Source organism: Parasteatoda tepidariorum, chromosome 10, assembly GCF_982258835.1.
Source record: "Parasteatoda tepidariorum strain Cologne lab strain chromosome 10, Ptep-v5.0, whole genome shotgun sequence".
In the NCBI taxonomy this organism is placed as follows: Eukaryota; Metazoa; Arthropoda; class Arachnida; order Araneae; family Theridiidae; genus Parasteatoda; species Parasteatoda tepidariorum.
In genome coordinates this window covers 7,415,798-7,443,185 of record NC_141764.1, presented here as the reverse complement: position 1 = coordinate 7,443,185, position 27,388 = coordinate 7,415,798, and the positions used below count along the sequence as shown (strand labels likewise).

Below are 27,388 nucleotides of genomic sequence, written 5' to 3'. Positions count from 1 at the left end.
AGTCTGTGCTTACTAAGCTGAAATATCTAAGTAGTAGTTGGTTTTTAATACATCAAATGAAACAAATTTAAAGAAATTAGCACTATATCAAAAGCTTCTGTTGTATATTAATATATTACATAAATAAAGAAAAAAAGGCAATCCAATATAATTAGTTTTTATTCAATTCCTCCTTAATTAAATTCAAGATTTTTAATTGAAGCTCAGCTTTTCTCTTTTTATTTAAATCTTTGAAATAGAATTTCATCATTTCACAAAAATGGTTGTCCTCGTTTTCTTCTAAACAAATCCGTTTCAAAAGTGGATCTACAGTGTTCAGTCCTTTTAGAATATTTTCATTTCTTCTTTCCCTTTCGGATTTTGATCCGGGAGATCTCTCTTTTTCCAATTTGGGAACAACAGGAGAGCCTAAGACAAGAAGAAAAGCTCATTAAGAAAAAAAAACTACTAACCAGTTTTAATATACAAAATGAACTACTAAACAAATCCCTATTGCAATGCGTAAAACGTGTATACTCCAGAATTGTCAAGGTTTAGGACATAATGGATTAATCCACGGTTGAAACCAGGGTTTAAACCGTCTCGTCCAGAACCCCTTTGTCTGAAACTGTCCAAAACCCTTTTATTTAAATAATGTCACAATTTTTAAAAAAATATTGGGAAATATAAAAAGTTAATTTTTGAACAAGAAACAGACAAATTTTTGTTTTATTAAAAAAGTTTATCATTATTTTTAATCTTGCATTTATTTATCCTTATACATAATTTATCAGTATTGAAAACATATTTGTTCATATATAAGGGATAAGATACTCACTTTCGTTATTCAATGAATTATGGAGCTTCAAAAGTTATAAATCTTTTCTTATTATATTATTTTCCTTTAATAAGTTAAAGCAAATTGTATAAAAAGCATAAAATATTTATTAATATTTGTCATTATGTGTACAATGGTTACACATAAAGAATCTTTACCTTTTACCAATGTTCAAGGTTTTGGACACTTTAAGACAGGTTAGAACAGTTTTAGACAGTTTAGGACAGTGAAAGTCACGTGTCATGTCTAAGACCAGATTAGGACGTCCAAAACCCCAACCCTGGTATACTCGTTATGTCAAAAAAAAAAAAAAAAATCCATTGACCATTGAACTTCTAAACTTTAATAAAATCTAGTAAAAATATTGTTTGGTGGTATGTTTCCATTTTATTACCAATCGGGTACTTACACTTAAAGAAGAAGAAGACCACGTATACCCACTGTGATGTCAAGCCCAACTGATCGTTTATAAGCAAAATGGCGTGATAAAGTTGAGCTGAGTTTCTAGACGTAAGTTAGAATACTAATTAACGTGAAGTTAATGAAATACAATGCCGTATCACACATTATTGAAATTTAATTCTTTCTCTTCTACGTCTTTTACTTAACTTAGATTTATTATTTGTTTATGCATTTCATCGTAACCGTAATACATTTTTGTTTTGTGTACCTGGCAACTTCGAAGCATAATTAGTTTGCTGATATTCTACATAGCTTCATGTCTATCTTTGTGTTAAGTGAGAAATATATAGTGAAAGAATTGAAATCTTCGTGAAAGAATCTTTGTGTAGGAATATAGAATGAAAATTGAAGGGCTTGGCTTACTCAAACAGAATCAAAAGAACAGTTGTTAATGTAAACAAGAGAAACTCTTCCACCAATCAGAATCGAGATACCCACGCTTCGTCACTAGCAGGTATCCCATTGAGCCACTAAGTATTTCGTATTGTGGGGTGATGGGGCGGGGGGCATGCAGCTCGAAACTCTGCACTTCCGTAAATCGCGACTTGAACAACTAGCATTGATTTGGAGGGGGAGATTGCATAAACAATTCGCATCAGGCCGGGGTAGTCTGGTTGGTAGGGTACAGGGCTCGTGTCCAAGAGTTCGTGGATTCGATCCCAGCTGGCCAAAGACTCCCCGTGAAGTAAATGGTGACTGGTGCACGTTAAATCTGTAGAGTCGCAAAGTCCTCCGTATTCCCATAACAAATCAATACCTCTGGGGGTACTGATCCAGATGTATACTTGTCTTCTGGATTGGTTTCAAAATGACAAGGTTAAGGAGTTGAGCATTGGTAGTCATGAACCCAAAATTGGGTCGGCTGTTCAACGACGGTTATGAAACAAAATAAAATGCTTTTGATCCATTATGTTCAAGGTAGGGTTAAAAATTAAAAGGTTACTTTAATTGTCGTTAACCCAACAATGGGTTAGTTTTCAACATTGGTTATAAATTAAGATTGTGCTTTTTTTTCCTTTGAGACGTTCAGTAAGTTTATAATTGATAGGCTATTTTTTTAATTTTTTGTACAAACTAAAGACAGATTTCGAAAATCTTCAATTTAAGGAACACGAGTTTTTAGTGACGTAATTAACATAAAAAATCGTTATTTACCTTATAATGTATTAGTCTAATCAAAATAATTGCAAGACGGTGATGTAGTTGACATATATATATATATTTTAAAGTAAAGAGTATTCCCCATTCTTATAATTATGTGTTGAAGGTTAAGTGCCTGCCCTCGATGATTCGTAATTTTTCCTAACATAACCTAATCGAGAATAGCTATGGAAATAAGATTCGATTATTAATTGTAGTAAAATAATCGAATTAAATAGAAATTTGATCTTCATTAAAAATTTATTTATTGTATGAAGGTAATCTTATTTTTCTTCGATTGATAATTTTAAAAAAAGGAATGCATGCTTAAGTTAACTATGGAAATTTAAATAAGCATTGAACTCATAAATCCCACCACCTGAAAGACATTTTTCTATATCCACCCCAAAAGGTAAAAATAGTAACAATAATAAAATAAAATAAAAATATTTTTTAAAAAAACATATTGTTTAGCTATAAGTAGCTTTTACCATTTTTCTTATTTGTAGTTTTGCGTACTTTTGAATTGAACTTTGTTTTAAAATGTAATAAAAAGGCTTAAAACTTAATGATTAAAGCACAAAGTATTTTTCACTGTAAGATTCTACTTGATTTTACCTACAGCTCAACTCCGACACATTGAGAGTATTTTCGAAGGTCTTGTAACAAAAAACTAAATAAATAAATAACTCAAGTTTTTAAAGTCGGAACTCTAAAACTTATAGTGTAGCTTTTCTTTTAAACTGTCTATTCCATATTGTTAAAAAGAAATTATCTGGGATTTAAGGACCAAGCGCTTACATAGTCAAAAAATAGCTAAACTTTTAAAACTTGCCAAACTAACGATATTCTTAAAATCGAAAGATTCGTTATTATAAATAGTTCGGAATATAGTTTAGAGCATTATTTTAAAATCTAAGACTATGTAGGGTTTGAAGTTATTCTCAAAATAATTTTAAATAAAATTAGATCGCAGACGCTTTTCATCTTCATTAAACTGTCATCATGTTAACATTTTCGGGTATTTTACTACCAGCGTAAAATTATAATTAGTTCTGTATAAATTATTGTTTCTCAAACATTACAGCTCTAAAAAACTAAGCGTACTAATTGTTGCCTGCGAAATGAGCCATGTTTGCTCAATACAATTTTAACGAAATTTCTAATTTACTATATAACAAGTATACTACTCTAATTTACTAATAATTAAAATTAATTATATAACTAACACAAAATTCCAAACAGAAGCAATTAAATAGTGAAACAAATATTTTTCAATGGTACTTACTTGGTGAATCGACGATTTCTTCTTTAATCTTCAAGCATTCTGCTTTTCTTTTCCTCACCAGTGAGTTAACGTCTAAAAGTTAAAAAAAATAATTAATTATAAATTTTGAAAAAAATTCACTTTGATATTTTGTAATTAAGGGGTGACTAGCCTAACTGACAGTAACAGTGGTAGACAATAACACTTTTTTTTACCAAAATAGATGTTTATTCGAACACTGTGATTATATTTTTCTAATTCTTTATGAAGTAAAAAAAAAGTTTCATATCAATACTATTATATTGTAAGGGTCCATTTTATGTTTCCAACAGCTCAACTCTGACATGCTGAGAGTATATTTTCGAAGGCCTCTTACCGAAGGAAAAAAAAAATTCAAATTTTCAGTCGTAAATTTAAGACTTGTAGAGCAGCCTTTCTTTTAAACTGTTTATACCATATTGTTAAAAAAGAAATTATCTGGGTTTTAGGGAGGAAGTTAAGCGATAAATAGTTAAACTTTTAAAACTTGCCAAACTAACGATCAGAATATTTGTAACTATAAATAGTAATTTATTAGAATATTTTTTTGTAAATCTTAGGTTTTAGACTATGTAGAGTTGGAAGTTATTTTCAAAATAATTAAAACAAATTAGATCATAAACGCTTTTCATCTTCACTAAACTGCCATCATGTTGACATTTTTGGCTATTTTACTACCAGTGTAAAAATATGTTTTTTATTTTATATTCTGTATAAATTATTATTTTTCAAGCACAATTATTTTTCAAATTGCACTAAAAAACTATGCGTACTAATTGTTGCCAGCGAAATGAGCCATGTTTGCTCAATAGAATAACGAAATTTCTAATTTACTATATAACAAATATACTACTCTAATTTGATAATTCTCTACTCTAATTGATAATGATAATTTACTACATAACAAACACACAATTCTGACACGACATGCGAAACAGAAGAAATTAAATAGTGAAACAAATATTTTTCAATGGTACTTACTAGGTGAATCGACGATTTCTTCTTTAATCTTCAAGCATTCTGCTTTACTTTTCTTCACCAGTGAGTTAACGTCTAAAAGTTTTAAAAAATAATTTTTATAAAATATAAAATATAAATTTTTAAGAAAAATTCACTTTGATAGTTTGTAATTAAGGAGTGATTAGCCTAATTGACAGTAATAGTGGTAGACAGTAAAACCTTTTTTTTTAACCAAAATAGATGTTTCCAATTCGGACTATGATGATTTTTTTTACTAATTCTTTATGAAGTAAAAAACGCGTGTTCTTTATGAAATGGCGTGTTCTAAAATGTACAACAACAAAAAAACTTCATTTCGATATTTTGCAATTATTAGAACATTTCGTAAGAGTCGGAGTCTTGAAGGTCCATTAACCTAGTTATAAATAATATTTTATAACTCAATAAAATATTCATCTCTATATTTTAAAATCATTGATTAATTAAGGGTAATTAACTCAAAAATATCAGCTATGTTGTATTTTACGTTTTTATCAAGATAGAAACCTCAAATGTGTTTTTTATGAGACAAATAGAAAAACCTTTATTTCGATAGTTTATCGTTACAGGGACTTTAATGTTTGCAGCAACCGTTTCCAGCTTTTGAGTCATTTAATTGCAGAGAGGATGTTGTCGTTGTAGTTCATTTACATCGCACTAGAGCTGCACAATGGGCTATTGGCGACGGTCTGGGAAGCATCACTGAGGACGATCCAAAGACATGCCAACACATTTTTGATCCTCTGCGGAGGGGATGGCACCCCCGCTTCGGAAGCCCAACGACCTGCACAAGAAGTCGAGCACTTTACGATTGAATAGTTTAACGAGGACCTATACCGCACAACCTCGGTTTCCTACGAAGAATGATTCAAGTGGTCACCCACCAGCATACGGACCGCAGCCAGTGATGCTTGACTTCAGCGATCTGCTGGGAACCGTGTCTTAACGATCAGTCAATTTCGATACAACTGCAAAAAGGAGATTCATGCAGGTGTGCTCTTCCTACAAAACCCTTTTATTTTAAATCACTCGCTACATAAATATTTAAATGTTAAAAATTTAAAAGTCGCCAAAATTCAAAGTCACTACAAAGTGGTCACCCACCGGCGGCTTACTTACTCTACTGCGGGACTCGCACGCATGGAAGTTTCGCATGCTAAAACATATTTTTGGATCTGCATAAAATAGTTCAGAAAAATGTGTATTCATGCATTACAGTTTCATTAATTTAATATCGATAGATTTCAAATTTACTTACCAGCAACTTTATTTGGACTTGCAATAGATGGCGCCAGAGATCTGTCAAAAACTTTACTGTTTGTAATACAAGAGAAACTAGGTCTGCCAGAAACTTCACTAGATCGTGTTACTGGAGAAAGGTGAGGCATGCCTGGAGCTTCACTAGATCGTGTTATTGAAGAAAAGTGAGACATGCCAGGAGCTGCATCAGAACTTGTGATGGGAGATAATCGAGGCATGTCATGGATACCAGTAGTGGGAGAGAACCGGTACCAGTCCGAAACTTCTGTAGAACTTGTAATCGGAGAGAATCGGAACGGAGGTATACCAGGTTTATTAACAATCATTGAGAACACGGGCGCTTCAGTAAATCGCCTGAAAGAGAATAAATTAGACATAAATACTGATACTTATTTTTTACATAATTAGTATTCTTTACTTGGAGCTATTGATAAATATTTTATTGACACTACATTTTTGAAATCATATGAATATGTTTCTTTAGGAAACTCATCGGTATCAGCATTCCCTGTAAAGTCAATTTTTCCCAGAAAAATCAAACCAGCGTCTTTGATTTCACAGGAATGAATTTTTCGAGGCCAGAATAGCGAGGAGGGCAGGACTCACGTTTGTTAAGCTTCTTGAGTATGACAAAGACTCCCCGTGTAGTAAATGGTGACTGGTGCACGTTATATCTGTAGGCTCACAAAGTCCTCCACGTCTCATAACAATTCAAAACCTCTGGGGGTACTGGATTGGAGATTCATCGTTCTCTGGTTCGGGTCAAAATTACGATCTGTGGATGAATGAATGGGTCCGCCCTATGAACGGGTGTGATGCATGGGGAGGCCGAAGTTGAATTCTTGACCATAGATGGCGCCACTGGAAAACAAGAACAATCACACCCCTTGTTACCAGAGACTACGACAACAACAACAACGCGAATTTGCACCAGTTTAAATCATAAAAAATGCGTTCAGGAAATAAAACTCGCACGCGAATTTTTCGTAATTATGATAAAAATAAACAATTTTTAACAATAGTTTTAGAAGAAGATATTAAAACCTTTAAATGTACATGAAAAGCAGTCGCGCTGCTATGCAAATTCCGAAATAAAGTCGTCCCTGCTTCTTTGGCAAGCAATATAGCAGAAAATGCGCAGCAATCAACTTTAAACAGCTAATTCTATCTAATTGCCTTTAGTTCATAGAAAAGTCTTTCATAGCTTTAAAATAAAACGTTTTAAATATGATATCATTTGTATTACATATAAATAATATAACTAAAATATCGCAATACTGCTGCTACTAAAATGCCATACTTGGCAGAAATGGTGTTTTTTCTTCTTCCTTAGGTTGTCTCGATTTGCACAATAATTTCTGTTTGATCTGAGATGGCTCAGAGATAGAGAGCTAGCCTTCGAATGAGGGGAAACGGCTTCGAATCCCAGCAACAGCTGGTTGATTTGAATTCCGCATCCGACTTGCACCGGCCACAATGCTGACGTAAAATATCCTCAGTGGTAGACGGATCATGGGTTAGAGTTCCCTTTCCGTCAGAATAACCGTGTGAGGTACTCGTGGTCTTCCTCTCCATGTATTGCAAATGTGGATTAGTTCTATCAAAAAGTCCTCCACGAAGGCAAAATTTCTTCCAATATTTGATCCAATTGATTTCTGGATTGGGTTCAAAATTACAAGGTTACGTAGTGGATCATTAGTAGTCGTAAACCCAAAAATTCGGGTCCACTGTGAATCCAGCGCCTACCAACCAGGCTATTCCGGCCCTAAGTATAAATTTACGCACAATAAATACAACCAGAGCCGCGATGGCTCAGGGGATAGAGCGTTCGCCTTCCAATGAGGTAAACCAGGGTTCGAATCCCGGCAATGTCTGGTCAATGCGAATTCCGCATCCGGCTTGCACCGACCACAGTGCTGACATGAAATATTCTCAGTGGTAAACGGATCATGTTTTAGAGTCTCCTTGCCGTCATTCTAACCGTTGGAGGTTTTCCTCTCCATGTAACGGAACTGCGGGTGAGTTCCATCTAAAAGTCCTCTAGGAGTCCATATGTGATCCAATTTTGATCTAATATGGGTCCTCGTAGGGTCTATGGGTCCAAATTTGATTCTCCCCATATTTGATCTAATAGTTCCCTTGTCTTCAGGATTTTGTTCAAAATTACAAGGCTACGGAGCCTTGTAATTTCAAAGCCCCAAAAACTTGGGTCGACTATTCAACGACGGTTATAAAATAAAGTAATTTCTGTTTAAGGAAACTGAACGAGTCAGAAGGTAGACATCATATCATAAATTTTTCAAATATTTGGAGTGTTACTCTAAAATGAGTTTGACTGCTACATGGTTCGAAAATTGATATCTTATTAAAGGATTTTAGAAATGCGTGTCAAGAGAGTGAATAATACATACCGATTTTCCTCTTTCACTCGTTCACACAAGATAGGCTCGGTCTTCAACTGTTCCCTTTTCAGTGAATATGACAAACGCTGCTTTCTGTCTACTACTACTTTTCTTTCCGTTGGTTCCACTTTTATTTGTTTCACTTCATAAAAGAGAAAGAAGAGAAAATAAATAAATAAACAATGCTCGGATAAACTAAAAGTGTATTCCCGTGCTTGTATAAAGGACTACGATTACTTCAGACCAGTGTTTCTCGATCCGGTGTGTCCGGCTTTATCGCGGTAAGATTAGGACTATTGGTATAATTTTATCTCACATAAAATTGGGACACTTAAGCAATTTTTTGACCAGCGATAAAGAATAGTTTTTGTGAAATAATAATTGTTATATTGAATTAATAATTGTAAAGATAACAGCGTTTGCGGACTAGTGGTTGTTAAACAATGCTTTTCAGATCAATGCGATCAGGGTTGCAAAAAACCCGGGTTTTTTCAGAAAAACCCAACCCGGGCGGGTTTTTCTGGGTACTTCATGTTTTATTTTTTTTTTCAAAAGAGAAGGCTGGGTTAAGCACCTTATTTTAAAAAAGTTTATGTTAATATTAATAATAAAGTTTAATTTTATGAACTAATTTCACATATAAGTAATTAAAGTGCAATTAATAATTAATACAAAAAAATGAGTACAAAAGTGTGAATAAAGTTTCTTCTGACATCACGATAAAAAAAATGTTATATGTACTCACATACATCACACATTTGAAACTTATTTTAACATAGTATTACTTTTTATTTATATTTTAGTCTTAAAAATAATTGAGGGATTTTTTATTTTTTTGCATGGAAAGCGAATTAAAAGCACTGACTAATCAATGGCCATATACAGTCAAATCTAGCCAGCAAGGTGACTCTCCAGTCTCCAAATACAGTTAATTTTTTCACCATAGGTTCATTTTTTTAGGCTGGACTACATATATATTTCAATAGAATAGCTCTTTAATACAAATGAGGATAAAAAAGAAATCAATTTTAGAAAAACCCAGTAAAACCCACCCTGGGTTTTTCAGAATGGGTTTTACCCAGTAAAACCCGGGTGGGTTTTACGGGACAGGTGGGTTTTTTGCAACACTGAATGCTATTCAAGAACAAATATTATTGTGAGGATCGGTAAGCGATTTTCCAATCTTACGGCTTTTAACAACCTACACTCCTATTTGGCATTTTTTCTAAATAAAGAAAACATGGTTTTTTGAACCGTTGTTGAACAGCCGTAACAACATAAACTCAGTTTTATGATCAATAAAGAAATATAATTTAAACTGCATTCCTTCGTATTATATAATATAAATGTCATTTAAAGCTATATAAAAATAAATCTTATGCTAATGAAGAAAAAAAACGATGGAGGTACTACAATATTATTTTGTTATTTTTCGAAAAATATATGTACTTGAAGATTGTTTTTATATTCGTTTAATTCGAATAATTTATCAAAATTTGATTTTTCCTTTCTTTTCTTTACTAAGACTTTCATGACTTGCATATTTCTTACGTATACTTTCAGATTTTAAGTTTTCTTTATATCTTCCAAACTTGAAAAATACCAAATTACTTTGCTTATTTCAATTTGGAATTTTTGAAATTTAATTGATTTCGTTCGAAACCCCTATTTTTCTTACTTTTTCCATTATGACAAATCATTTCTTTTCACACTCGTCTTGCATTCACTGCAGTAAGCAATGATTATTCTGCATTAGGGAAAGACACGCTGTACTTTTGAAACTTTTTCTTATCAAAGCTGATAACTCAGTTCTGCTGTGAAAATTAGCTTTGATAAGAAAAAGTCTTCACTGCGAGAAAAATTACTCTGTACCTTTTTACATTCTAATTAATGTGTGAGTGAAGTCAGTCAAAGGAGAGGTAAAACCCCCCTTCATTCACTGCAATGGATAACTGCCAGCAAAATTTGATTAATTCTTAAGCTATACTCCTAACAACTGTTGAGAGCAAGAAATGAACAGGAAGTTCCTATTGAAGTGATCACCCATTGTATTCTTATCTTCTTAACTGAAAATTCCATTCTAAACTGCTGATTGTAGAAAATGCAACACCATGAAAGAATCATCAGAATCAAATGAAATTTAATGCAGAAACGACTTGTACTGATACAAATAAATGATGAAATTTTCAAAACAAAAGAAACAAATTAAGCGTCCGAAATCAGTATTTGGTGCAGCCACCACGCGCTGCAATAAGTGCTGCTATACGACGTGGCATGGAGTCAAACAGATGTTGAATATCTGCTTGAGGAAGAGAATTCCATATCGCTTGTATGCGCAACCAAAGTTCGTCTTTGGAAACTGCAGGACGCGGATCACGAGTGAGACGCCGACCAACCATATCCCACACGTGCTCAATAGGCGACATATCCGGCGAATAAGCAGGCCAAGGAAGAAGTTGCATGCGTTGTGCTGAACAGAAGTCTCTAACAGTCCGCGCAACATGTGGGCGTGCATTATCCTGCTGAAAGATAGCTCCAGGGATGCCTTGAAGGAAAGGAACGACTTCGGGCTGTAGCACTTCACGGACGTATCTGTTGCTATTGAGATTACCCTCAATTCGTATCAAATTGGATCGTCCATGATACGAAATCGCACCCCAGACCATAACTCCGGGTGTTCGACCACTATGTCGTTCAATAATACACTCAGGAAGGCAGCGTTGACCGGCATAACGTCTAACACGAACACGGCCATCATGGGTCCACAAATTGAAGCGTGATTCATCTGAAAAGACAACTTGGTGCCAATCAGCTCGCCAGTCTCTGTGCTCAAGAGCCCACTGCCGACGCAGCCGTCGATGATCCGCCGTGAGGGGAATCCTGTATAATGGCACCCTTGCACGCAATCCACGGCGCAGCAGACGACGACGAATTGACGAAGCCGACAATTGTACACCTGTAGCAGTAGACCAATGTGCTGCCAGCTGCCTGGAGGAAGCTGTGCGATCATTCACCGCCATGCGGAGCAGGTGTCGATCATCGCGCTCTGACGTCACCTTCTGTCGTCCAGTGCCTGTTTTTCGAGTTGTTCGGTGCTCGTCGGTCCACTGCTTCCAAACTCGCATCACTGTGGAACTGTTCCGCTGCATACGAGCTGCTATTGCGCGATAGGAAAATCCTCCTTCTCGAAGGCCGATTATCCTCCCTCGTTCAAACTCCGTAAGTTGCTTGAATTTCTTATTCTTCCGTCGTGGAGGCATACTCAGGTCTCACTAAACGTTTGCCACTAACAAATAATCATAGACTATTTTCAACGTCCCGCTACAGCACTTTATTTATACGCTTTCAGCATCAATTCAGAGGGCGCTGCGCGCGCCACGCACGCGCGATGGCTCTGAAACTTTATTAATTTGCATAATATCCTATAATTGACATTTGCTGCGAATTTCATTTGATTCTGATAATTCCTTCATGGTGTTGCATTTTCTACAAACAGCAGTTTAGTTGGTGAAACAGTTCTTAAAAATGAATAGATTTTTTTTTCCATTTCAGTATCTCTTTTTTTGCAATTAAGGGAGAACTAGAAACTACAAATATCCATTTAAACGAAGAAATTTAACGTTAGTTTCTTATAAAATGATTTGGATCCTTTAAATTGTATTCGTATAAGCAAGTTATACGAATATACAATATTCAATTAAGTGGGGACGACTGAAATTTTCAGGGAATCGGTTATGGAGGAATAAAAGTTTAAAATGAGAAATACAGTAAAAAGGAAGTTAACAATGACGAACGACAGAAGTTAACAATGACATTTTTTTCTTTTCTACATTGCGGCTCCTTCCTATACTTTAAAGGTCAAGAATTTAAATCAGCTGAGAAAAAAAGGCTTTTGATTGGGGAAGTACATGTATATTTTAGATCAAAGATAAATCGGAAGCCATCATGGAGAAATCTTCAGAGGAAGGCATTGGCTCACATTGGACTGTCTGGCTTACTACGATGATGATGATGATGATGACATGTATATTTTGAGTAGCAGCGAAGAATATCGCCTTTTATAGAAAAAAAATATATATTATGAGATACTCTTCCTATGTCTAGAAAGGTGAGCGTGAGGAAGTAGTATAGTTTGTCTACAGTAAGAACTCCCTCCTCCACCAAGTCTGAGGCCTTCTGCCGATATGGAAAAAAAGAATGGATCATTTCAGGGAGGGTAGCTTCTCTTCCCTTTAGGGCTAATACAATAGACCGAAGAAAAAGATTCTTTCGCCGCTCAGAGCCCCAACCTGTCCCAAATAGTGACGTTACTCCCCTACTTGAAATAGTAATACCTCGTTACCATAGTCACCGCCACGAGTCCAGGTGAATGGCTAGAGGAGTTCTTACTTTAGACAGACTATACAGCACGTGGAGCATGAAGAAGAGTTTTCTAGATTTAAGATTATTTTCACTTTGAGACTAGCTTTATCAAAAGATTTTTTTCTCGCTTGAAAACCCTAAGACAGCCTTGATTTTTAGGTTTTAATATAGAAGGTTTCGGAGATTAGGAAAATACCCGTAGAATAGAGCAGATTGCCACATATCTTGTTTTAAGGTTAGAAGGTTTACACGTAAACTGCATAACAAACCTTCTTAAGTTTACATTAAAACAGCGTTTCTCAACCTTTCAGTATTCGCGGTCCAGTTATCAATCATAATTTTCATCGCGCCCCCCACTTGCAGTAAAATGTATGCAACAATAATGTATATTGAGTATTTTTAATTCTGTCTTTAAATTATTTTTAACTAACTACCAAAACAAAAGTAAAGTAAAAATCAGCAGCAATTGAGATTGTAGAAACTATGTTTGGAGTTAATATTTCAAAACAATTACAGTCCATACCTCTTTCGAATGATACTGTTGCTCGTCGAATTGGTGATACAGCTAAAAATGTAGTGGCAGCTTTTCTCGATGTTGCGTGACAAAATGGTTTCAATAAACTTAGAAGCAAGAGATATTAATAAAGATGCTCATTTCATTGCCTATGTTTGATTTTGTGATAATATGTCAGTAGTAGAACTACTTTTCTGCAAATCAATAGAACTCAAAACAACAGCACTAGCATTATTTGCTATTTTAAATGATGTTATGAATGATGCAAACACAGAATGCAAAAAGTGCATCGGAATATGCACTGGAATATGCATCGGAATATGCTTGTTCAATATCCGGAAGGTTCGAAAGTATACAAGCACTAGTAAAGCAAAAATCGCCTCAATGCGTCTGGACACATTGCATGATCCACAGAGAAGCTTTGGGTTCGAAAGAAATACGTCCTGGTTTAAATATCGTATTAACTGCGGTTGTAACCATTTCAAATTATATAAAAATGAGAACCCTGAGATCGAGAATCTTTTCTGCTCTTTGTAATGACATGGGTTCAGTTCATTCAGAGTTACTATTTAAATGTGAGGCAAGATGTTTATCACGTGAGAAATTTTTGCAACGTGCTCATGAATTAAGAGAAGAAATCGTCATTTTCTTAGAAAATAACAGACCGGAAACCGGGAATTTACACTATTGTTTATTTGTGATGAAATTGAGATACTTGGTCGTCTTATTCGAGAAATTAAATAACTTGACTCCAAGGAGCAAATACACATATGTTGGATACGAGTGATGAAGTTAATGCTTTTTGTAGAAAATTAGAATTGTGGGGCAGAAATTTAAAGCAAAAGAACCTAACAATGTTTGCAAATGTGGATAATTGTACTAAAACTTATAAGGCTGAAGAAGAATATATAAAAGTTACATTTGTAATCATTGAAAATCATTTAGCCATGCTGGCAAAGAATTTTAAAAAGTATTTTCCTGCTCATGACAAACTGCTTGCAAGTTACGAGTGGGTTAGGAATCCATTTCATAAGACTCCCGAAGGACTCTCAATTAATGAGGAAGAAAAATTCATAGACTTCACGACAAGTGGCGAAACTGAAATGCAATTTAGTAATAAATCACTATTTGAATTTTGGCAGGAGGAGGATTTTTCTGCACTGAAACAAAGGGCATTTCGCATTCTATTACCGTTTTCAATATCCTACCTTTGTGAAACTGGATTTTCTGCTTGGCTTCTTTGAAGATAAAATATAGATCACGGCTAAATATAGAAACAGGACTGAGAGTGGCTATTTCTAATATTAAGCCTCACTTCAAAAAACTTTGCTCTGCAGGACAGACCCAAGGAAGTCACTAATTTTTTTTTTTTTTTAAAAAAAATTTAGTATGTTTGATTAAGTAAGGTGGGTAAGCCAAAGGTGGCCAGTGCTCCTAACGTAGCCCCCCCCCCCAAAGTAAAATGAAATTTATTTTGAATCATAAGATGTCCCTTCTGCATTGTAAATCTTGTATCTGAGGTGCGCGAGGCTGAATTGGAAGATATTTCCTTGAATGGCCTCCATTGCATGAAGGGATTTAATTATTTGCAGTTGTCGTTCTAATTTCCAGATGAGAAGATAATGTGTTTAAATTCTTAGAACTTTGAGTTATAATATGTTTTCTGAAAGTTTATTTCTTTTTCTTTAACCACATTACTTTAATTCAAATTAATCTATCAGATTAATAGTTTTATGTCGTGCAAATGGTAAGAGAGACCTTATGTATTTTCCCAAGTGGCGCGACACTCAGGCCACCTTTGGAAGCAAACGTGAAATCTATAAAAGAGTTAATTATAAATCATTACGTAGCATATTATTTCTCAAAAAGGAATGCTTGAATTAAATGCCAATTGATTTATTTCATTTTAAGCAAATGTGGAACTTTAGTATTTTTAAAATTTTTATAATATTTTGACGTTCTCTGCACTTTAGTAGACTTTACGATATTTTGCTTCAAGTTTTTTGTTTTGTTTGCATTTTAAAGTCATTTTTCAGGTATTTTTTTTTATTTTTGTGGTAGTTATGAGTGTTTTTTGTGGTCGATTCTGGTATTTTCTTGCAAATTTGGGTATTTTTAGATTAGTTATGGGTTTAGTTAGTTAACTCTAGTATGGTTATTTAACTCTTACTTGTTGGCTAATCCTTCTGAAATAATTAACTCAATAATTCTTGATTAATTCTAATGAGTTAACTCGAAAGAATCGCTAGTGACTTCACACAAGAACTATCAAAGTAAAATCAATAAACAAATTATACACTCTGAAAACAAATATCTTTTTTAAAGTCGGGAAACTTGTTCCAACCAGCAAGACACTTAAAGTGCATTTTTAGAAGAAGTTAACCAGTCCAAGTGTATTTTCTAAAGATAATTTGAGTAAGTGAAAAAGTGATTTCAAAACATCGCTCACCTTTGGAACCTGTGCGAAACCTTAGGTGCAGAAGCTGAAATTTTAAAATTGTACTATAAAATAAATGAAATTTTATTATACAACTAAAAGTATACGTGATATATATTAGAGATAGGTGTAAGATGTTACAGAAAAAATTCAGATACACAGACTTAATCAGAAAATTATAAAAAAATTCTTAAGATCAAGCCACCCTTGGCTCCCCACCTTAAATTTTGATTTATTAAGTTGTTTCATTTTAATAAGTTATTAAATATGTCAAAATATATTTTGTTTTCTATGTATATGTGCGCTTTCCTTTCATCCAGTTAATCAATTTTTTTTAAATAATATTTTCTTTTGAATATTCTCGCGCCACCCCTCTGGTGTGCTCGCGCCCCCCTAGGGGGGCGCGCCCCACAGGTTGAGAATCGCTGCATTAAAAGGTTTTTGCTGAGTGAAAATAAACCTTATTTTGGGATAAAATTAAAGTGTTAGGAATGGAGAAGAGGTTGATTTAAACATAGTAGTGATGTGTAATCGGGCTTGTCACCATTAAGTATGTATGTTGTACAAGATAATCTTGAGAGGTGACAAAGCTAAGAAAAAATATTAAAATTACTTCGAAATTGTCAATACAGCTATTATATGACTTAAAAATGTACATATTTTTACGATTTTCAATTTATCACATTATCTTTCTCACATACTCGGTATCAAGGTTTGGTTGTGTGAAAATAACAATCAAGTTTTCTGACACAATGAAAAAATAAATTCTTCGATATGATCGATATGCAGAGATGAAAAACACATTTTTCTGAAAGCTGTTACTAATCAATTTAAGTGACTAACATAAAAAAAAATTGCTAAATAAGTAAATAAATAAAAAAATTATTCTTTAAGATCTAATTGAAAGAATAATTTATGAGATTGCTTATTATTTTTTTTAAGAATCTAAAGTTGAGATAATCAAATTTATTTCAAATTGTTATTCTACGAATAATTATTTTCTGCGTATTTGTTCGCCCTGTGGTAGAATCGCGGTGAAACGGCGACATTGTCACAGAATGTTACCGAGTTCTTGCAGAAAGATTTTTCTTCTGGGAAGTAAAAATTTTTGCTTTGCTCTTCTGCAGAAATTTTCGAAAGATTTTATCTTTTCTTCTGAATTACCTTTCTGGCTCATCGGAGTGGAAAAATATACTTGTGATTTTTATATTCTCATATGAGAATAATTAAAAATAAAGAATAATGAAGTTAAAAAAAATCGGTTTTCTTTACAGTAGAAATTATGCAGTTATAACTATTAATTTCAACATTGCTCTTAAAATCTGATATTTCTGATACATTATTACAACTTCGAAATGAAAACACGCATTTAGTAGCCCCTTTTTGAAGAGTCCGATTCGCGTAATTTTGTCGTCGTTCTTCTATTTTTTTCGGCAGTTACTGCTACGGATTTAACGCATTTTTTTATTATTTTTTATAATGTGATGATGACTTACAAAAAGCGAAAAAGGAAATAATAAGTGTGTTACCCCCGACAAAATATGACAATATCGCCGATTATATTAGAATTTTAAAAATATGCATATTCAATTAAAAAAATTATTTTACTTGATCCAAATTTTTTTATTTACTATTATTATTATTACATTTTTTATGAAGTTGACGCTTCCGTTACTTTATATTGGTAACATGTATATTTGTTATTATTAAAAGTATCTTGCAGAAAGATATTAGTATTAGAGAGGTATGTCGCAGAAAGCCCGAAAAAATTCTGCCACGGGGATTGTTTGGAATTTATCTTCAAACAGTCCATTCATGCTAGAACAGTGTGTAGCAAAATTATTTGAATTGCTTGCTGTACAGTATTTTTGAAATGCAGTTGGCTCTCGATATAACGATCCCTATGGTCACAACAAGAATGGATGTTATAATGGGATGTCGTAATATATATATATCAAGATGTACAGAAGATTACAGCAATTTTTATTCCAAAATTCATAAATGCCTGATGTATTTTGACAAAAAAAATTTCTACTACCAACTTACTTCAAAACTTTAAAATTCTTTTTGAAAGATGTGGCGCTACGGTAGCTACTAATAGCCATTTTGGTTAAATAAACACACAAAGAGAACTGCAAAGTTTAAGTTTCAAATTATACAGTCCCTCAGCAAATTATTAGACGTATTATAAGATCCTATGTAAAATCTTAATTATAAGATGATACCATACGGTTTTTTTGTTTTAATGCGACTATTTGCACCTGTACGTTCGTGTATCAATTGGTTAACATTGTAATGCAATACGTTAAAAATAAATGCAACTAGGAAGTATATAAAAAATCACCTGAATAAAAACCCATTAAATATAAAATTATAGCCTATAAATTCGTGTAAAACATGCTTTTATTAAAACACTACAGTGCGTCTAATAATTTGGTCTAATCATAATAATACGCTGATACTATACTTGATATAATAAATATTCTATATTTGTATAATATATCGCCTAATTTATCCAATCGTCGAATTTATATTATATATCGTCTCATTTATCCAATCGTCGAATTTATATTATATATCGTCTAATTTATCCAATCGTCGAATTTATATTATATATCGTCTAATTTATCCAATCGTCGAATTTATATAATATATCGTCTAATTTATCCAATCGTCGAATTTATATTATATATCGTCTAATTTAACCAATTGATACTCTAATGTAAAAAAGTGCAAGCCGGTTTCAGTGTCGTAAAAAGAATAAAGCTGAATAGTATCACCTTCGTAATTTCTTTCGGTTTTAGAAAGATTGTTATTGTTTACATTCAGGCCATACACCATCCATAAAATAGCAAACGGGAATTCACGAATATAACGTTATACAGTGAAACGGTCATCGTAATAGGATCTTACTAAAAAACTAGACTGTAAAAATTAAAATCGAATAATAAAAAAGTTAACAAACGCTTATTGCCACGACGATGGAATGTAATAACAGAAAACTAAATACTCTATTTTATCAAATCGGTTTTAAAGCTCATGGCAAAATTAAAGAGTTGAATTCTTTAAATTGACAGCGTGTCTTTATATGTTTATAATTCGATCGCTGTTTAAAAACTGAAACCAATCATAAGAATAGAACATATCTCCTAACAATAAATTAATGCAGAACTAAATTAAATGCATGTTTTTTTAAAGTTATTTCTTTCTCCAAGCTTTTTTTTCAGTCAATGCGTTTAATTCTATCCACTAACTTCAAATTTCTCATACAAAACACAATTTTTGAAGTAAATTTTGAATTTCAAACTTTAAAAGAACCTATGTTATCCGTTGTACTTTGCAGGGGTCTATCCAGACAATTTGTGAAAGGTCCGGTTTTCGTGAAATTGTGAAAAAATTTCTCACATTCTTTCAACCAGGGTCCGCTTTTATGAATTTGTGCAAATAGGGTCCGGTTATTGCAAAAAACTTCAAGGAGTTTTTAAATTTTAAATAGAAACAAGATTATGCTCGGCACTGTGAAATTATAATTAAAAAAAATTAAATTTTCTAAAATAAACAGCAATTGCTGCTTTTAAATTAGAGATGCAACATACAAATATTTGGTATTTAGCCTATACTGCTGAACGCAGAATATTAATTTCGGACGAATAATGGAAGAATCGTCTGCCGAAGACAAAAACTTAATTCGTTTACATCCATCTTTCTTGTTTTCTGCCCTGGGAAGGGTTTATTCGATTAACAAAACAATAATGAAGCTAAACAAATTTGTGAAGGGTCCGATTAAAAGAAAAATCGTTTTGTGAAGGGTCCGTTTTTAAGTTAAAATGTTTTGTGAAGGGTCCGTTTTCATGAAAAGATATTTTGTGAAGGGTCCATTAACGGACCCAAATTTCTTCTAAACAGACCCCTGCTTTGGAAGGAAAAAAAAACAACATGTAAGTTATTCTTCTGATTTAAACTAAATTTTTACGCAATTTTCACTGTTAAAAGTATTTTAACGAATAACATTTCAGACAAGTGCTCGAATAGATTAGAAACAACATTCTAATTCCTCCAAAATCTTACACTCATCGTACCAAATCAGAAAACTTTCCCTTCAGAAAATATCATTTCCCTGTGATAAACAACATATCAATTAGCCGAATATTAAATGAATAAACAACTAAATGAGTGAGGGAGAAACGAGGCGTGATTTAGCGAGGCATGCAAAAAAGAAAACTCCTAGATCTCCACAAATAATTCGATAGACAATGAAAATAAAAATGTGCTAAGGATTTATTTAAACAGTTATTGTTATCAATTAAATATATTTTAAGCAAAATGGAAGGAGGAATTAAATATTCTTTAAGTTAAACAAACAGGCGTAACGATCTTCTTCGAAATTATTATCACTACATAAAATTCCCTTGAAATATTTTTCCGTGTGTGAAAATTGTTTAGCATACTAGAATAAAATTGACTAAGGGTAAGAAAGAAATCGTGGGGTGCGACGCGATTAAATGTCATTTTGAAAATGCTATTAATTTTCTTTAAAGAAAGTATTACTAATTTGTGATTCACAGTATAGTCGAACAAGCGCTAACGCGAAATTGGCGGGACCATCATAATAATTGAACAGAGAGCCCATCCAGATATTTCAACAAAAAATAAGCACACTTTAAGCACTCACAAAATATTTTTAATCGCTTTCCAAAAAATAATAAAATAAAAAAATTTCGATCGTTTTAAGTTCTTAATTTTTTAGGGGTTTCCTCTAATCACATAACTTATTGTTATGACTCCAATATGTGAAAAGAAGAAGTATGACGATTGTAAAAACTTAATATAATTTTATTAAAATTTAACAACAACTTTGTGCGACTGATCGCTTACGGTAATGTTTCCCAAAGTGTGGTACGCGTACCCCCAAGGGTACGGGAACTGTTTAGCTGGGGTGCGCGTTCTTATGCGAAATATCCTGCAACAAACGAAAATTTCAACAAATTTTATTTAAAAATAAAACTAGCCATGAAAATTTACGATTACGTATTTTTCTATTGGCTATTTTTTCGCAGAGTTAGCAGTTAATAATGAGTGGTATCAACAGCCAGGTGTGATTTTTAACTTTTGTGCAATTTTTTTACAGTAAAAAATATATTCCTTCTTTCATTAGTGGTACACAGCTTAACGAAAAATTTAGAAAGGGTACACAAAAGTCATAAGTTTGGGAAACGAGGCTGAAGAGGAACAATTTGGGGGTTTGAGCTAAAAATAGATTTCCCAGGTGGTTTCTCAAGGGAATCGCTACAAATCATAAACGAAAAATCAATAAAATTCAAAAACATTTTCAAAAATTTGACATTATCATGATTAAGTAAAAAATTTTTTGATAAATATTGCTAAGAAAATTTTGAAAATCACCCATTTTTTGTAATTTAGAACGACAATCGACACGACAAAGAAGAAAATATCTTTCTAAAAGATAGAAAATAAGCTGACAAATTTTAATAATTTTATTAAACTATTTTATTTATTTGCCCAACTACTACTTCTAACAAAGATGGATGATAGAAATAACATTCCTTAAAGTGAATAATAGGCACTTTATTCATATGCTTCTTATCTGTGCTGTGTCTAGTTTCTTTCCATGTTAAACGATAATCAGTTTGAAAATTTCACGTTAAACATGTGAAATATGTACAATAATAATTGATTACTGACTTACAGGACAAAACATGTGTTTAATGCAAACCGATATTTCATAAACGATTTCGCGTTAATGCGGTTCGACTGGATATGAAATTTTTGTTAAACATTATAAGGAAAATGGTAAAGAATATTTGAACATTCTTATAATAAAAACGCTATTAAGTTTTCCTAAATGAATTACTTCTCTGAAATAAACAGCGAATGAAATTTCCTTTTTACAATCACGGAGGGGAAAAAAAGTGTAACGACATTCTAAGAACAATTGGACATTTCTTAGACATAACATGCAAAAACATGAACTGAAGAAAATGCGCTAACAATTATAAAATGCATGGGATTTACGAACGCAAAATTATAAATTCAATACACCTACAAATGAAAAATAAAAGCTAGGATAATATTAGTTGTAAATCAACTAACGTTGTGAATATTATTTAACTTTAAAACAACTTTTTTTTTCAACAGATTAAACAATTGGTTATTCTGGCTAAAAATCTGCATAATGCTTACACTTTAAATTTCGATCAAAAGAAATTATTATAATTTTTTTTTTCTTTCAATTTACTCATGTTATTAGAATTCTTAAATTATGAAATAAGGAAATAACATATAATTTGTTCAGTTATTAATTATAGATAGTTATTAATTCTGTTAAAAGTAAAATTTTACTTACCCATTGCCAGGCTGCAATTTTCGCTTTACTTCAACACTTTTAGTGACACAATTTATAACCTGTTACTCAAATTTAAATGATCTCCCAGCAAAATTTTGGAACAGTTAACTACACTGTGGCTAAATCTGCATGTACTTACAAGATTTTATGTCTTCTTGAACAGTAGGAGGGTGGGGGGGGGGAGAGCACGTTCAATCTGATTGGCTGCCAGCTATAATGGTCGAGGAGAGTTCTGAATGGAGATCAGGTGTCTTAATCAAGTGGATAGGTCCATCGGATTTCCCCCTATGATAAAACAAAAAAATTAAAAAATAAATAAATAAACTACTTAATTCAGTACTTATACTTTATCATTCATACTAATACTCAATTATTGACAGTAATACTTAATCGGATTTCCCCCTATGATAAAACAAAAAAATTAAAAAATAAATAAATAAACTACTTAATTCAGTACTTATACTTTATCATTCATACTAATACTCAATTATTGACACTAATACTTAATTATTCATACTAATACTTAATTAATACTAGCAGTCACTGGCCAGATTATTAGGCGCACTGTAAGATTCTGTATAAAATCTTAATTATCACGTGATACTATACAGCTTTATAGTTTCTGTGTGACTGAAACCGGTTTACACTTGCTAACGCTCTTGTATAAATTGGTCAAATTAGATAATGTATAATATAAATTCGACGATTGGACAAATTAGACGATATATTATATAAACATGGAATATTTATTGTATCAGGCATTATATTAGTATATTATAATAATTAGATCAAATGATTAGACGCACTATAGTTTTTTAATAATGACATGTTTTGTACAAGTTTATCGGCAATACTTTTATATTGAAACATACATGTAATGCATTTTTACTCAGTATATTTTTATATACTTCCCATTTGTATTTATTTTTAACGTATTGCGTTACAATGTTAACCAATTGATACACGAACGAAATCAAGTGCAAACCGGTTTCAGTCGCACAAAAACAGTAAAGCTGTATAGTATTACATGATAATTAAGATTTTACATAGAATATTATAGTACGTCTAATAATTTTAATATGGACTGTAATACTTATACTTAATTATGCATAATTACTTTGTACTTATCCTTAACTATTTTTAATCACAAATGAAATTTAAAAAATCATTAATTTTTTTATAACTATTGATTTTTATAATTTTTTATACTGTAATGCGAAAAAGTCGATTATTAATGAAAGAAGATTCTAAAATAAGAAAAGTCGTCCAGTTTTAACTAATTTGTACTTTTTTTTTATTGTGTTAAGCATAAATAAAGGAAAGGAAAGTTTAAATTATACTCTAAATAATTATGTAAACGGATACTACGTTTGAAAATTATTTTTATCGTGAATCTTAGTTAAATATGAAACGGTTGAAAACTCGACAGTATTTGTAAACCTTCCTTTCTATGCCACGCTTAAACATAAAAGTATTATTTTCATATGTATTAAACGAGTGCATTCAGGTACAATGTTAAAAACTAGTTAAGCGGTGGTAAATTATTCTGATCTAATTCATCTCCTATTTTTGGCGAAAGAAATGTTCGAACCAAAAGAATCTATTGTTTCAAGTCTATTACGAATTATTCTCTTTTTTAAAAAGAGATTAAACATAACATAAAAAATAAAATTACATGATTTTCATAAAATTGCATACTCTGAGGAAATTTTAGTAGCTCAAAAGAAAGTATTAAACATAAATGATAATAATTATGTCTACCAAAACTTTTATCTGTTCGTGTCTTAGTTTAGAAAATGAAACACAGTCTAACGTCCTTATAATGAACTCGATATACAGTCAAACCCCAGTATAGTGAACCTTCAAGGGACCGAAATTTCAATTCACTGTATCCGTACTGCAACCAATTTTAACTCATTTTTACAAACTCTTCCCTTTTATTAGGGGAGAGTGGGGTCAATTGTAACATTTTTTACTTAACTATTTTTAACTAACAAAAAATCCAATATATTATTAGTATTAATTGACAGACGAGTAAAGTAGACTATCCTCTACTAGAAAAAAAAGTAAATACCTTATTTTAAATGTTATTATATCAGTTATTAACAATTTTTGACAGTCGTGCACTTGTTACAATTGTCCCCACTTACGGGGTCAATTGTAACAGTTCATAAATTCAACTAAAACATAGTTAATTATACATATTATCATAGTTGTAATATATTTCTTTATTGATCAAAATAGTAGTGATATTTTAGGAGTAAAAATGATAATGAGCAGAAACCTAAAGGGTTAAACTTTTAACTTTAGGGGGTTAAAAATTTTAATTTATGCTGTGAAAGGTGACAAATAAAATAATGCACATGCAACATAATATAAATGATATAAGAAACTATTGGTGGTTCTTAAAGAGTTAAGTAATGGTATGTAAACATAAGATTATTTATTTTCCGCTGTTACAATCGTCCCTTTACTTATTGTTACAATTGTCCCCAAGACGCCATTTCAGCTTCATTTGTTAAAAACAATGCTAGTTAATTAACAAAACTAATCTTTTTTTATTGAAATGTTAATTAAGGTGTCCACTTACATATTCGGTTAATAATTTTTATTTGTTTAAACAAAATTACTTTGTTGCAATATAATATTCTAATACCGAAAAAAGTACTTTCGTAGCATGAAAATATCTTTTGTGATGTAACTCTTTCAAAAGTATATAAAAATGGTAGCCAGCAGGGGTGTACACGTAGATTTATTAAATACACCTTGTGCGCCACCTAGGAACCAAATCTAGAACCCGACACTCGAAATTTTTGCTCTGTTACAATCGCACCCTGTTACAATTGACCCCACTCTCCCCTACACATTATTTAAATAAATGGCCAATAAAAAGAAATACAAAAATGATTAAAAAACAATATGCAGTAACAAAAAAAATGTGTCAACTTTTATTTTTTATAACTCTTCGTCTTGCGTACAAAAAATTTAAGAATGCCCTTTATTTAGGGATGGGAAACTGAGGTAGAAGAAGCAAACAAGAAAGAATCCTTATGGCTACATTCCAATCAATAGATGGCTTTAAAAATCGGTATATGTATTTTATGTAGAAATTTCAAAATTACCAAAAAATGAAGAAGAAAAAAATAAGTCGAAGACAGGAAAATTTCTTATCTTCTTTAGATTCACTACATCCACAAAAAATAACATTATATGAGTATATCAGTGTACGCTCACTATATCCGGGTTTTCAGTGTAAACCATGTTCACTATAACGGGGTTTGACTATTATAATGAATACCCGGTTATAGTGGTCCAGTCCAAACTGCTGTTTTACAAATGCTTATAGTGAACAGCTGAGAATTTCTTAACTCGGTTGCACAGAATTCAAATTTCGTTCTTTTACAGATATTTAAATAAATGATACAAAGTCTATGCGATAAATTCAGAGGATATAATTATGACTCATAATTAAAAAATAAGTATTACGCATTATTAAGAAGTGTTCAAAATGAGTCATTTCGTTGGAATTAATAATGCGAGTGGGTCCGAAAACAGAAACGTGGTAGAGCAAATTTTAAAAAAGTTCTATTTTTTAAATTCGATTTCTCAAGAACTATTCGACCGATTCCGCTCAAATTTTACATGTAAAATTACATTCTTTGAAGTGATGTTGTAAAAAATTGTTATTTAATAAAATAATAAAAATGATAATCATTTACTAAAAGTTATATTCTGCAAGGAATTATCTTTAGATAAACGGATTTTATAATTATGTGAGAAAAAAAAATTTTTCAAATCGTTTTAAAAGTTATCGAGATATATTAAAATAAAAGTAAATTTAACCTTAAGTAAAATTAACATTAAGGGGTTCGAACTTTGGACTGTCTTCCTGACCAAACTATTGAAATCATGTTTCCCAGATTGGGGCAAACCCCTATATTTTGGGGGTCAGAAATCCGAAACCTTCAATTTACTCTGAATAAGTACGTTTTTGTGGCTGATTTTATACCTTAAAATATCGTCTGCATTATTTAATTAGCATATTTGAGATCACCCCCTCGAATCATTAAGATAAAGTCCTAGAACGTGAAGATCCGATTATTCGATCAACAGTCATTCAGGGTGATTCATCCATTTATTTATTTAATTATTTAATTTATTTATTTATTTAATTTATTTAATTTATTTAATTTATTTAATTTATTTAATTTATTTAATTTATTTAATTTATTTAATTTATTTAATTTATTTATTAATTAATTTAATTTAATTAATTAATTTATTTATTTTGCGCACTGCACAATTACATGTCATTATAATGTGCTTGTTGGGATACAAAAAGCAAGATAAAAAGATTCAGTCTGTCTATGTGTTTGGTTTTTGCCTATAGAAACAGATGATCCAAATAAAAAATGGCATACTTTGTACTTTAAATAACAAAGGACATGAATAACGTACAAATAATGACACAAGAACAGATATACTACTTACTTCAGTTTCTTTAATATAATATAGAACCTACCTCAGTGTCGAATATGGGGGGTCACTTTGCGCCCAGCACACCTGTCTCTTATCTCTCTTTCTTTGTTTGATTATCTTATTCAAATGTGTTGCCATATAGATAAAGCCCCGTTTTTCATTGTTGCAACTTGTTGATTCATCAGGCTGAACACAGGCTTGAAATTTCGACCACCCCCCTGTGAATTAGCTTCTAGGGTGGGCCATGTGGACCTAACATCTATTTCAATTGAAAAATCGGAACTCAAAATTAAACATTGTTCAGAATATATTTATGGTAGCTTCTTTCACTTTCAAAATTATAAATAAAATATTTGTGTGGAACGTTATGAACTGAACGAGATTGAAGACGACACATAAATATTAAAATACTAATTGTAAGTGCGAATGAAGCGTTGGTGTTGACAGCTTAGGGTATCTCCGGATAAATTTTTGAATTCAGGGAAGGGATCCCTCAAAAACTGAAAGGGGGAAGAAAAAAAAGATAAATAATTAAACGCAAAATTATACTTGAACTTTGTACTTACGAATTTTAGAAACGAATATTTTTCATTATTAATTTTATAGACAATGCTATAAGGAATTAACAAACGTAATTTTATAATTTGTTCCAACAAATTCCATTTACTAAAATAAGACATTAACTAAATCTAAAAAATGAAAAATAGCCTCTTTTTGTGGCCCGCGAACTAAAATATATTAGTTGTCTTTTTTTGCGGTTAATTTTCGTAAAAAAACTATACGGTAAAAATTCCACTTTTCTCGTTAATACGAACCTAACTTCTTCGTTTCCGTGAAATTTAACGT

The 27,388-nt window shown here is 32.0% G+C and overlaps 1 protein-coding gene across 7 annotated transcripts; it reads right to left on the bottom strand.

Moving 5' to 3' along the window:
- Window positions 1-141: 141 nt before the first annotated feature.
- On the bottom strand, window positions 142-26,693 carry LOC122271962 (uncharacterized). Of its 7 annotated transcripts, none has more exons than XM_087154269.1 (7): window positions 26,586-26,693; window positions 22,203-22,348; window positions 8,396-8,528; window positions 5,983-6,338; window positions 4,707-4,778; window positions 3,708-3,779; window positions 142-408 (listed from the first exon to the last, which is right to left on the bottom strand). In XM_087154269.1, the coding sequence occupies exons 4-7, from the start codon at window positions 6,308-6,310 to the stop codon at window positions 152-154; spliced, it is 729 nt and encodes a 242-aa protein (XP_087010395.1). In that variant the 5' UTR covers window positions 6,311-6,338; window positions 8,396-8,528; window positions 22,203-22,348; window positions 26,586-26,693; the 3' UTR covers window positions 142-151. The 7 variants fall into 7 exon arrangements, with proteins under 7 accessions (XP_087010395.1, XP_087010394.1, XP_087010391.1 ...); XM_087154268.1 differs by having other exon boundaries at window positions 26,555-26,692; XM_087154265.1 differs by having other exon boundaries at window positions 22,064-22,348; window positions 26,555-26,691.
- Window positions 26,694-27,388: the final 695 nt, after the last annotated feature.